Raw genomic sequence first — 13435 nt, 5'->3', positions numbered from 1 at the left:
AAGGAGGGAAGGCATTTTGATGGCTGTGATATTCAGTTACTTTTGAGCCATTTTTTTTTCCTTCAAATAAATTCCATTGCCTCAGGAAGATTATACAGATTTTGATTTCTTCTGAAAAGCTTATGCTGATGTTGTAAGTGATTTTTATTCTTGATTTCTCTTGGAGGCATGGTAGGCTACCCTGGGCCTCCAGGGTTTCCTGGTCATCCAGGGCTTCCAGGAGCAGCTGGTATACCAGGGAGAGCTGATCCTGCTCCAGGAAAACCAGGGAACCCAGGACCACCTGGCTTTCATGGAGCACCAGGACTGCAGGGACCCCCGGGATCCGATGGTAAAGTGCTCTTCATTCACATTTTTATGTATTGCATAAATACATATTTACAGTGCTTTTCACATAATGAAAGTGCGTAGTTAGTTATTCCAAAAACTTCTTTTACAAATAAGTAAAGGGAGGTCGGACCATCACATCAATTAAATTATGTGAAATTAGTTGGTTGGTATATTAAGCGGGAATGATAAGACTTTTGGTAAATTAATTAAATTTTTCATTTTTTAAACTCAATTTTTATTTTTATCAGAGTTTACATGAACCTGATTTAAGGAGTCAGTTCTATGCGACTTGTTAGGGGAAATCACAATCCCAGGCAACCATATATGTTATATTCCCTCCTTTCCAGGCACAGTTAAGTCCACACACGTAGCTGGTTTCTTTATTCATTGCCTCTGCATCCTCAGCATGCTTGTATTGCAATTTCTTAACTTTTCCATTAGAGCATATCTCTTGACTTCCTCTATGGAGATGGAATTTAGTTTCTTTTACCCTCCTCTACCATCACACACGCACACAGTTTCCACTCCCACAACATATCAATGTAGTTATGATTTTGGTTGTAAAAATATTTAGTGTTTATGCTAAATGATTACATAAATTTCATTTATCAGCTAAGCCATAAAATGATATATTTTATTACTTTTTCAGTACAACATTTTGCTACTAATTGTCTTGATTTCATGGTTTGTGGGCTTGCTTGGATTTCAGTACGCTTAATGCTAATTCAACTTCAAACCATCCATTGTATAAAAATCCCCATAATACATTCTAACATTAAATTTTCTACCAGTATCTTCTCACTGAATAATGTCTCCTAGAGCCATTTGATTTGTTAAGATTAGGCCAGTTTGCACTTTTAGTCTGCTGCTGAGATCCTGTTTTGAGACCTTTTTTTTGTTATAATCCAAGAAATTTTCATCACTTCTCTCACGTTCTTTGTTTCCCAGAACGCATGTATTTCTTTCAATGGTTTACTCCCACATTATACTTCCTGAAAAAGGGCATAAATAAGAGGGTAAATCTAGAGGATCTTACCTATCTAAAAATACCTTTATGCTACCTTGGAATTTGATTGGTCGTTTGGCTGAGTATAAAATTTTGTGGGAATCTTTCCCCCTAATGTTTTGAAGACATTCTCAGTGTTGTCAAGGGTTGAATTCTAGCTTCTAGTGTTGCTGTTAAGAACATTTAGACACTTGATTCTTTGAAATCAATTTTCCTCTCTGGAAGCTTCTAGGAGCTTTTTTTTTTTTTACTTTAGATATTCTTATATTTCACAGTGATTTGGCCTTGTGTCGGTTTGTACATTCATTTGTGGAGCGCTCAGTGGGCAGCTTCAACCTAACAAACTTCCTTCATTTATGGAAAAATTTCTTGGAAGATATTTCTCCACCATTTTCTTTCTATATCTCCATATATTTGATATTAGAGCCCCAGTTCTACATGTCTATTTTTCTAAAATTTATTCTATTATTCTTCACCTTTCTGTATTTCTGTGGCACTTTCTGGGAGATTTCTTCAACTCCGTCTTTCAACTCTCCTTGCTTCTGAATTTTTAAAATTTGTTCTATCATAATCTATTATTTTTTATTTCTTAGGATTTGGTTGTTGCAGTTTTGTCTTTTAATGTCTGCTTTTGTAGTAGTCTGTTTCAACATCAGGAATGGACTAACTTATCTTTTCTCTTTGATGTTTTAATTGTGCAGTTTCTTTTAAAGTTTATTCTTATTTCATAAACAGTTTCCTCCAGATTTTGGGGTTGTTTTCTCCTGCTGCAATTTCGGGGCAGGGAATCTTATGATCAAAGCTTTTTACTGTCTTTTATTTTACTGAGATTTTGGGAGAAGGCAGAACTTATTGTGTGTGTTTTAAGTGTCATCTCTTATCAGATGTCTCTGGAATTTTGCTTTTATAAGCCCTGCCTTATGCTTTATTCAGTAAGCAATAATTGATAATTGAAGGAGAATTGCCATACATTGATTTCTTAGTTTTTGCTTTGTTTGTTTTGGTATTTGTGTGTGTGTGTGGTCTATTACTTTACTCTACAACCACTAAATGAGGATCGGGATGAGGGATGGCTTCATAAATGGTTCTGGTAGAAATGTGTGCTATGACAATTTTATGGCTTATTTATGTATATGTTCTTATATTGAAGAGAAAGAATCATAAGAAAGGAATGGAGAAAGAAAGGATGGGGCTAAGAGGGGAAACTTAAAGAGGAGAATGAGTGCAAGAGACATTTATATGTGTTCTGTGGAATACATTCATAAAAACGATGTGATTCTCTCTTCCCACCCTCTCACACACCATGAAGTTTTATATTGTAGTGTTGGGCCCCCTGGACTGCAAGGAGTAAAAGGCAAAATGGGTCCTCCAGGCAGAAGAGGCTCAAAAGGAGAAAAAGGCAAGTATGCATTAAAGGTAGAATTTCTAGAATATATAGAGGATTGGGGGCATAGAGGAAAAGTATGGTGTGGCATTCCTTTTAGATGGGTTAACCACATTAGTCACCTCTGTGGATGCTCTGCCTCATTATATGCTTAGGATGTTATTAAAACTACAGGAAAAGCCATATCTTTTTATGAGTATTTTAGAGTATAATGGAAACACTCACCTGCCATGGAGTTTGCCTTACAAGGTGTTCTTGATTCCTTGAAAGTTAGGACAGAATTAATAGTTTATTTTAGTTTCTCTTTGCTGTGGGGTCACATATCTCCCAGACTCAGCAAAGACCTATCACTCTATGTTTCTCCAGCCAAAACTATTTGGTGCTTTTCTGACCAACTGAGTCAGGTGGGTGTGAGAGCACAAACATAGCTGAGGAGCTTTTAGATGAAATGTCTTGATCATGAGAGTATGACTTGTGGTAAATTCTAAATTATAATGTGCAGTGCATTAAATAATCCCTGGTGATGTATTATTTTGTTCCTCTAATTGTTCAGAGTTTATGCTCCAGGCAATTTTCTCTTTGGTTTCTTCAATATACACCAAGTAAGAGATGTTTGCACTTTTAAAAATAAGGAAATTTTTAATGTTGAAAGTTTCTTCAGTAGAAATGGACATAAGCTTTTCACCTAGAATTTCTCAGATTGAGTTTAATAAGACACAAAAATATTCTGTTTATCTAGAAACTAGGAACCCACCCTGCATAGACCAGATCTGAACACTGCCGCACCATGCCCTCACATTGCACCAAGCCCCACATCTCACATTATCATTTGTCTGCAATAAGAATAGCACACATCAGACCCTTTTATTTCTTTATTTGAACTGTTGGTTTTGATAGTAAAGACCTTATTGTGAATTTTATTCAGGAAATATGACAAAAGTTGCATTTTATCCTCTATCTAGGAAACGAAGGACTCTGTGCTTGCGTGCCTGGTCCCATGGGCCCACCTGGTCCTCCAGGAATTCCCGGGAGGCCAGGCGCTAAGGGAGACTCGGGGGTCCCTGGGTGGCTTGGAGAAAAAGGTGACCCAGGCCCTCCCGGTGCTGAAGGATCTCCAGGGCCACCAGTGAGTAACTCTTAACTGGTCATATTCTTTCAATCAATCGAGGTAGGTGGAGGTAGAATTCAAATATGCCTCTTTCTGATTTATAATATGACATAGATTTTATGTTTTGAACCTATAAATGTATCAGTTACCAAAAGATAATCACCTATATTATTCATCCATCCATCCATCCATCCATCATCCATTCATTCAAGTAATAGTTACTGAATGCCAGCTGAGTTTGAGTTATTGTTCCAGGTTTTGGGGATATAACAGGGACCAGAACACAATCTATGTCTTTGTGGCGCTTGCATGCTGTTTTTAGATTGAGTCCATATTACAGGTAAACTAGTAAATACATAGTATGGCAGGTGGTAAGAGGCCACCACTACATGGTGTGGCTTGAGTGGGGAGAGTGAGTCTCAGAGCAGTAGGAGGTAAGTCCTAGAGACTAGGACATTAGGAGGGGTTGCAGAGCATGGGGCTTTGTAGATGGCTGGGATTTGGGCTTTTACAGTGGGTGACATGGAAAAGCTATTAGACAATTTTAAGAAGAAAGTAGCATAATCTGACATTTGTTTAGAATGGGTCGGTCTGATTGCTCTATTGAGAGCAGTTCATAGGGGAGAAGAAGGAGGATCAGCTGGGACGCTATTGCTGTAATCCAAATGAAATATGATTAAAGTAGTGACACTGGGTATGATGAGAAGTCAGATGCTGAGTGTATATTGAAGGCCTAGCCAGCAGGTTTGCTGCTGGATTATATGTCAGCTGTGATACAAAGAGAAGTGAAGGATGGTACTAAGATTTCTGGCTTGAGCAATTAGAAGGAGGCAGTTGCCATATGTTGAAATTGGAATGACAATGAGAGGGGCGGGAGTGGGGTTGGGAAAGTCTTGTGGGGGACAGTTAAAATTTGAGGTGCTTATTAGAGAAGCAAGCCAAGATGTTGAGGAGGCCGTGGGTCAGGGAGCGCTCAGGTTCTCAAAGGAAGCCATCAATCTCTTATTAAAGCAAAAGCAACACTCTGAGTACAAAACCAAACACCCCAGCAGGTCAGGTGCAGTGGGGTAATACACAAGTTAGGAGTTTAAGGAAGAGGTCCAGGTTGGAGATAGAAATATTGGACTTGTCATGTCAGAGAGTATATGCAATCTATCTAGAAATGGTTCTCATTTGCTGACAATTACAGGTTGTTCAGGTGAGGCATAGCCTTTCGTCTCTCCAGCCCCTTTGAGGTGCTCCTCTGGAAGTTGGAGACAGCTCTCTCTCCCTGTTATTAAAGAAACGTCATCCTGGGGTGAACTGGGGTCTAACTATCTGCCCCCAAATACTCTTCCATTTCTTCCAGGAAATCACGTGACATTGGTCTTTCTGAACTTCAGTTGCCCATTTATAAAATGCATAATAACCCAATCTGCCTTGTTAAGTTGGTTGGGAAAAATTCAATAAGGTACTATTTTTTTATTTGGAGGGCGCTTTGAGGTATACCCTACTGAGCAAGACAGTCAGGGTCATGGCCCCTGAGGATTCTTCAGACCAAACCAAAGGTCACCCACTGACAGACTACCTCTGACCTGCTGGTGTGTTTGGTTTTGCACTTACCACGTTGCTTTTGAGAAACTGGAAGCGCCCTGACCCAGGGCCTCCTCAGTCGCTGGGAGTTAAGAGATGGCTGCTCCTGACAGAGGAGGTCCTGGCCTCCAGACTCACCTCATCCATCCACTTGCCTCCCCCAGACGGGCCTGACTGACTTCTGGGGACCTCTGTGGATGAAGTCCCCAACCCAGACTGTGCATGAAATAACTTGTCCAGTGTCTGGAAAAGAGTTTGTGTTGCTGCTGGGCTTTTGTTGTAGTCACACACATGTTTAATGTTCTCCAAGTCTTGGAATAGTGAAATGCAGCTCTTGATCCCAAAGCTGCCGGGAACCTTTTCCCTAGGAATCTCTTAGTTTAAATGCTTATTTCTCTAGATCCTAGTGCCCTGAAGTCCACACTGTTTGGTTAACTGCTGTATCCCCAGTGCTTAAAATAAGCCTGACACTTTACATTCTCAGTAAATATTTGTTGAGTGAAATCCAAACACAGCTCTAGGAATTTTTTTTCTCACTGGCTCAGATAAATCTATAACCTGGCTTTAGACTTCAAATTCTATGGCTACAGAAGTTTAGAGCAATTCATAATATATTCTGAGTCTCTGATGTGCTGATTGATAAACAGCTCATTCTTCCAGGTTCCTATTTATTGAACATAGCACTGGTGCTCTCTTTCTGGGGTGGCAGGAGGGAGCGGCTCAAATGATATGTGAGTGGTTTTCTCCCTCAATACTTGCTCCATCTAAAGGATGCTTTCATTCTCCATCTTTGGACTGCATACTTTACCCTCTCCCCTTTATCACTGTGTCATCGTCACTAATGATGTAGCATATTCACTAATGATAAGAATAAAAACAGAACCTGGCACATATTAACATGTTATGATTTCCAAAGTTCTTTTTCTGTCTAGTTTATCCATTTCTATGAAGAAATACCTCCCTTATCTTTTTGATGCCTCAAAGGCGCTGTTACAAACAGGATGCTAAACTGGAGTGATGTTCTTGAGGGTATTGGGTGGTGCGTGTAGAGCTTTTTCTTGTTGTCACGTTATATGGCTCCATTTTGTCAGTGTGTGTTTTTATGCCTGTGGAGTACAATGTTAGCTTTTTCTTCACTGTTATTGCTGGAGGCTGAGATTGTATTTGGTTCAATTGGTGCCACTCCTCCCCCTTATGGGTCGTTGCTTCTAAGCTAGGCTAGGATGGTTAAAAAGATCATTAAACTTGTTTGAACACATCGTTAGATTGGGAGAAAATAAGGGACTATGTGAACAAAGCAAATGGTCTGCTCATTTATTTTACTACCTTCCAGATCCTTGGTGTTTCTTATTATTGAAATCACTAGATGAGTAACCTTAAGTTAGGTGTAATATTTCTATAACTGTATTAGATATAACCCTTAGGCATGCTAATATGCCACAGCGGGTTTCCAGGTCTTTGACATGGCCTGATATGCAATCATATTTAAACAAAACCATGATCCAAATAGTCCTGTCTCAGAGCAATATTGAAGACAAAAGATGATGAGCCCAAGGGCCAAATTAGTTGTTTACATGCTATACGGAGAGAATGGGGAAGGTTTTGACAACAGCAAAGGTCCTTATTTTCCTTTCTCTCTCCTATCAACTTCTCCACATATCCCAGTTATCTCCATGTCTCCCTCCTCAAAACACATCTCTAAACCTTCATCCTCAGCTCTAGCGGCAATTAGAATGGCAACTCTCTTGATTCTGCATTGAAAAGTCCAAGACAATTTTTAAAAATTTTATTTATAACTTCTTAATTTTGTGACAGTTCATGACTCACAGGAGTTGCACAAATTATACAGAGTTCCCATTCACCTTTACCCCCAGGTTCCTCCAGTGATAATCTCTTACATAGCCATAGTACATTGCCCAAACCAGAAAGTTGACCACCTTCATGCAATTCTATTCACGCAAGTACAGATATTATTCACATTTTATTAGTTTTTACATGCAGTGCAAGAGCCTCAGTTTTATAACAAGAAGGATGCACTTTAGGGCAGGGAAGGAGAAGAAACTAAGGCTACCAAGTCAGAATCTTTAGCAGATGATTTTGGAAGGAGAAAGAGAATAGAGCAACCAGGTTCTCAAAGGAAGCCATCAATCTCATATTATTAAAGCAAAAGCAACACTCTGAGTACAAAACTAAACACCCCAGCAGGTCATGTGCAGTGGGGTAATACATAAGTTAGGAGTTTAAGGAAGAGGTCCAGGTTGGAGATAGAAATATTGGACTTTTCATGCCAGAGAGTATATGCAATCTATCTAGAAATGGTTCTCATTCGCTGACAATTACAGGTTGTTCAGGTGTGTCTCTCCAGTCCCAAAAGCTCATCATCTTTTGTCTTCAATATTGCTCTGAGACAGGACTATTTAAATCATGGTTTTGTTTAAATATGATTGCATATCAGGCCATGTCAAAGACCTGGAAACCCGCGATGGTATATTAGCATGCCCAAGGGTTATATCTAATACAGTTATAGAAATACTACACCTAACTTAAGGTTACTTATCTAGTGATTTCAATAATCAAGAAACAACAAGAATCTGGAAGGTAGTAAAATAAATGACTGAGCAGACACAAACATGAATAACTTTTGACACATCATAATTAAGCTCTTATTTTCCCTAAGGGAAAACCTGGTGCCTCAGGACCATATGGTGAAAAAGGAGAAAAGGGCGACACAGTAGTATCAAGAGTTAAAGGTGAGCATAATCAGTCACCTTGCTCCCTGCTACTTTTCGGATGAAATATGAACAATCTTGAGTGATATATCAGCAATCCTCTTGCATTCATTTCCTTTGTAACTACAGACCAATTCTTTAACTAATGAGACTTAGAATTGTTGAGACTGCTTCAAAAATACTCTGTGCCCTGCCTAGAGTCTTATGAATGGTGAGCCCCAAATGTCATCTTTAGTCATACATTCAGATTATTATTGTGATGAACTTGGGTTTGAATCATGGCATTCTTTAACTTGCCTAGTGCTTATTCACTACTTTATAGTGTCTTGTGTTAGTAAGGGATATTTTGGTTGTGACAGAAACCCAGTTTAAAGTAGTTTAAGAAAAAGAAATTTGTTGAAGCACCTAAACAAAATTTGAAAGGTTAGACGTAGGGTTGTCATTGGGAACAACTGGACCTAGGGTCCCCAGTGGCCTTAGGATGCTCTCCCTGTATCTTGCAACTTTCTTTGTGCCATCTGCATTTTTCCCCTGAGATTGGCTTTCTCTGGTCTGTGGGGTACATACTCCCAAGTGGCTCCAAGTTTTCACAACCAGAGGTGAAAGAGAATTTTACCTTGCTAGTTCAGCTAGAAAAAATTTTCATAAATGATTGGATTAGTTTGGGGAGTGTGCCCAACTGTGAGCCATTCCCCATTCATTATGGGCAGGGCATGTATTAGGATCTTTGTCATAACATGGACAAGGACAGATGCTCTAATTGACACCTCCACACACAACCACCTTATTGGAATAAAGAAAGGAACATTTCCCCCAATAAAGGAATTCAGTGGATTTGGTGATTGTCATTTTCCCTTCTGAATTTTTGCATGGTTATCTTTGTGTGGGTTTGCACAACTGAGGTACTCAAGAGGAAGGCCTTCTGGACCCTGCAGAGTCAAGATCATTGCCTTTATTTTTAGTCCTTTGTTTCCCTCCACCCACTGCTGATCAAGGGTTGACTAACTCTTGGCCTATGTCCCCAGGACACAAAGGAGAAAGAGGTCCTGATGGACCCCCGGGATTTCCAGGGCAGCAGGGACGACATGGTCAGGATGGACGTGCTGGAGAAAGAGGAGATCCAGGACCTCCAGTATGTATAATTCTTCTGCTGCTATAAAGGATTTTACTTTCATTAACAGACATACAACATCTATTCCCTTTGTCGATTTACCGAGAACTAACTAGGTAAAGTATTTTCATGCTGTAAATGATTCACCTTTCAGCTCCCTCCCATACTAAGATGATTTTCATAAAAACTATGACATATTAGAGATGGTCCAAAATATTGAGTGCCAGTTCAGTCATAACAAGACTTTCTGACCCAAGTCTTGGTATCATTTTTGGGGTGATTATTTCCTTCTGGGGCCCTTGGATCTGCAAAACACAGTGAATTTAGGGCATAGGCTTGTTGGCTCTGTAGGTGGAGTGTAGGGCACAGGTGTTGATAACCAATTTCAGTTCTGTTCCCCACTTACTTCACAGTGGTGAAGAAGCACATGGGAAGAAATGGCAAACTTTTAAAGTAAAGGTAAACTAGTGAAAATCCACTGAGTCGATGCATTTTCTGATGGAAAATCTCACTGATATAAATTATGTTTCTGCCTTTTTCAAACATATTTTATGTGGCTACCGTGTATAGGTAAGGAAAGGTGTAAGAAAAGAGTGTGGTACATCACCCAACACTTGGGAAATCAGCTATTTTGGCATATGGAATTTTCAATATGAAATTTTTGAATGCTTACAATGTCACAGAAACTGGCCAGCTGTTTTATATACAATGCTAGCCTTAGGAGGAGCAATTATTTTTCCAATTTTATGTTGAGGAAATGGAGGTTCTTGGTAGGCTGCTAAAGGTTACACATCTAGCAAGTAAGCTAGACAGGAACAAAAACTCAAGTTTAATTTGATTCCAAAGCCTGTGCTGTTTCCACCAGAATGTGCTGCCTGCTATGCCCAATAAAAAACCACTCTGAGTGTTGTAATAGGGAAGGACCATGCTCTGATTTTATAAGAACTCCTTTGGGCAAAATACATGTGAATAGAGAGAAGCTTGGATATTGGGTTAAATGGTGTCCATGGCTTTTGGTCTTTTGGCTGATATCAAGTATGTGAATGATTCCTTTAGACAAGGTAATCTTGATTTAATTCCTTCTTCCGCTCAAGAAGCTAATTAGAAACCTATGCCACTGAGTGGTAGTTGACCTTGTGTACTAACCAAATTATAAAAAACCAAAGTGTGTTTACAGACCAAATTGGGGGTTGAATTTCTAGAACACCTACTTGGGGATTGTCTTCCTAGATTCTCTGAAACAGTCCAAACCTACAAGACTATTATAACCACCATATCTGGGGCCAGCAAGTCAGAGGGCAGGACCTCAGTGCCAGCAGAGCACCATCTAACATGCCCTGTATCTCATGTGTGTGTGTCCTTGAAGCCCTTCATTCAGCACATAGCTCTAGTACAGGGAGACAAGACCACAATGGGTGGATGCAGGAGCTGGCCTGCCTTATAAAACTCATTGTCCACTGGAGCCAACAACTCCACAGGCAGGTCTTGCATAATCCCTACAAGGGACCTGCCAGTTACAGGAGCTACTGCTCCAGGAAGTCTTGAACTAGGGCTGCTCAGCAGGTTTCCATAGTTCTTCAGACCAGGTGCACATTTAGCAACCAGGTGTGGATTTTTTTGGTAAGCCATGAATGTAGTTGATAAGCCAATTTCAGTTGGGTTTTTAAAGGAACAGAGCTAGATGGTTAACCAAAGGTCAAATTCTCATACATAAAGGGAAAGGATTTGTTATTTTTTACCCACAGATTTGGAGCTCTGATGGAATCTGTCCGTGTGCCTTCTTATAAAAATGCAGGAAAATAATTTCAAATATAAAATAACTTAATTTTGAAGCCCATCACCTCCCTTGGTTATTTCTGTATTTTGTAATCTTTGATATTAGACTGGTTTTGCATAAAATTTCTTGTTCTGTATTTGGGGGTGTATTCAGAAGAGTAGGGAAGTAATCGGAATGACATTATTATATGTACAAAACGTTAATAATTCGTTAATTGCTTAAAATTGCATTGCTACTAAACCTATGTCTCTTGGGATGATGGACTTTTTGCATGTGCTTCTGTAGCCTGTGATGACTGCTTTGATCAAAAATCGAAAATTGACTCATGGTGCCTTCCTAGGGTGATCATGAAGATGCTGTTCCAGGTAGTAAAGGGTCACCTGGACAGCCAGGACCCCCTGGCAGAGCAGGACCTGTGGGACCGCCAGGACTGGGATTTCCTGGTCCCCCAGGAGAGAGAGGCCACCCAGGAGCCCCAGGCCTCCCAGGCATGAGGGGCCCTGATGGCTTGAAGGGTCAGCAAGGTAATTCTGAATGTTTTTGTGGCAGCAAGTCACTTGAAGTCATGGATGCTGAAGTGAAGCGCTCTTCCAGCTGAAATTCTTAGAGCTATGGCACAACAGCTAAATACAGTCCCATCAAGGTGCTGTCCAAACCTTGAATGCAATTAAACGAAAGTATTATAGCAGAATTAAAATTTAAATGTTAGAAATTTTAAGCTGTCTTTGTTGTTGCCCTTTGGTGTGACATGCCAAAATAGGTTTTCATTCACTTCTCAATATCAATGTATACAAATCCATTAAAATTACTCACCAAATGCACATAGACATATGTGTGTGTAGAAGTTGAAAATATTTTTATAATACTCTGAGATAATACAGTATATTTTAATTTACAAACTACTATATTTCATTTAAAATTTATATCATTGTCCATGAAAATTGATTTGTAAATATTCTAGAGAGAAGGAAAAAAGGGCTTTTGAATATGTGAGAGAGTTATGCAAATTTCAAACAGTAAAGTGACTTGCAAGATGATAGATGAAAACTTTTAAGAAGGTGGGGAAAAAGGTTTATTTTTTCTTTTCTTTTCTTTTATAATATAAAACTAGGAGTATGTTCTTAATTGTGGAATTTTAGAATAAAATAGTAGGTCTGGTTCTTGCTTTAGCAACATTAAAATGCAAACACCTACTACAATATATAAAAAGTGAAAAAAGGAGAAAAGGAGGAAAAGGCATATAGTTTGCTATTTAAGAAAGTTTAAGATCATGGTCTGGAACCCATCAAAATCTAACATTTATTTCACATGTTTTCTGGTTTGCGAGCATATGAGGTAATACTTTAGGAGATGTCATTTTTATCATAAAAGAGAGACTTTCAACTTTAGAAGGAGAAGGGGACTGAGAGGTATGAGCTTTGGAGTCTTATTTTCCTTACCAGTTAAAAAGGTAGACGATGATAATCACATGCAGAGTTGTTAAGAAAATATGAGACAAGCACTCGAACCATCTGGCCATAGCGGTCCCTCCATCATGGTAGCTCTTAGTCATATCTAGCCCAGTTGCCTCATTTGCGTAAGTCCTCCAGAGTCCGACCTAGGATCCAGGTCTTCTGAACACAGTGTTGGATGCTCACTGCTGTTTCTTGATTTATCAAAGCTTCTGATTACATTGTATTAGAGAGGGGCCTATAAAGACATTATTTTCTCTAGGCTCTTAGAGCTGATGCTTCTGAGAATCAGTATTTTTCTTATTCCCATTATGTTTAGAAGAGTTTTGGCAGTTGACATTTTAAATTTCAGGTCAGATTCTTCTAGAAATTTAAAATAAAAGCAGTTTAAATGACTTAATCATACTTGTGGGTCTTCTTTTCCTTTGAATTCCATGTATATTCCATGAAAAAGATCTTAAGCAAGTTTATTTTCATTGAGACTCACATTGCATTCAGCTATCAATTATATGATTGCCACTTTTATTTTTTTTGTTCCAGGTAACACAATTCCTTCTAACATAACATATCCTGGGAGACCAGGCCCTCCAGGTTTTGATGGCCCTCCAGGTAGGATCAATGAAAAGTTATTGTTCTTACACATTTCCACCAGTAAAAAACCCTGTAAGATAGATGAACCAGTAGCTAATCCTTAGGATATTTTAAAATTCATATAAGATTTTGAAGGACTATTGGAAAACAGTAATTCATAGTTGAGTCTCTTTGTCTGTTGGTTTGGGGTTTACCAGATGGGTTTTCCATATCTCTGTGCAATGGAATTTACCTCGATCTGGTCACACAAAGTGTCTGCCCTTCGAAAGTTTTAAAACTCAACTTACTTCTTTCTCTTCCTGTGCCCCGAAAGCGAAAAATGAATGTTTGCTTACTGGTTGTAAGTTTTACTTTATTCTGCTTTTCGAGAGAACCA

At 39.1% G+C, this 13435-nt stretch overlaps 1 protein-coding gene across 11 annotated transcripts in view; it reads left to right on the top strand.

Annotated features, from left to right (window-relative positions):
• COL4A4 (collagen type IV alpha 4 chain) overlaps positions 1 to 13435 on the top strand; it is a 185819-nt gene that overhangs the window by 81395 nt on the left and 90989 nt on the right. For all 11 annotated transcript variants that reach the window (XM_077155308.1, XM_077155309.1, XM_077155305.1 and 8 more), the window contains 7 exons: positions 167 to 331; positions 2646 to 2735; positions 3683 to 3846; positions 8078 to 8150; positions 9155 to 9261; positions 11358 to 11541; positions 13009 to 13077. In XM_077155308.1, coding sequence (XP_077011423.1) covers positions 167 to 331; positions 2646 to 2735; positions 3683 to 3846; positions 8078 to 8150; positions 9155 to 9261; positions 11358 to 11541; positions 13009 to 13077 — 852 coding nt within the window. The remainder of the gene's footprint in view (positions 1 to 166; positions 332 to 2645; positions 2736 to 3682; positions 3847 to 8077; positions 8151 to 9154; positions 9262 to 11357; positions 11542 to 13008; positions 13078 to 13435) is intronic.

This window comes from Tamandua tetradactyla, chromosome 3 (assembly GCF_023851605.1).
Source record: "Tamandua tetradactyla isolate mTamTet1 chromosome 3, mTamTet1.pri, whole genome shotgun sequence".
In the NCBI taxonomy this organism is placed as follows: Eukaryota; Metazoa; Chordata; class Mammalia; order Pilosa; family Myrmecophagidae; genus Tamandua; species Tamandua tetradactyla.
This window is presented reverse-complemented; position numbering and strand designations above follow the sequence as displayed.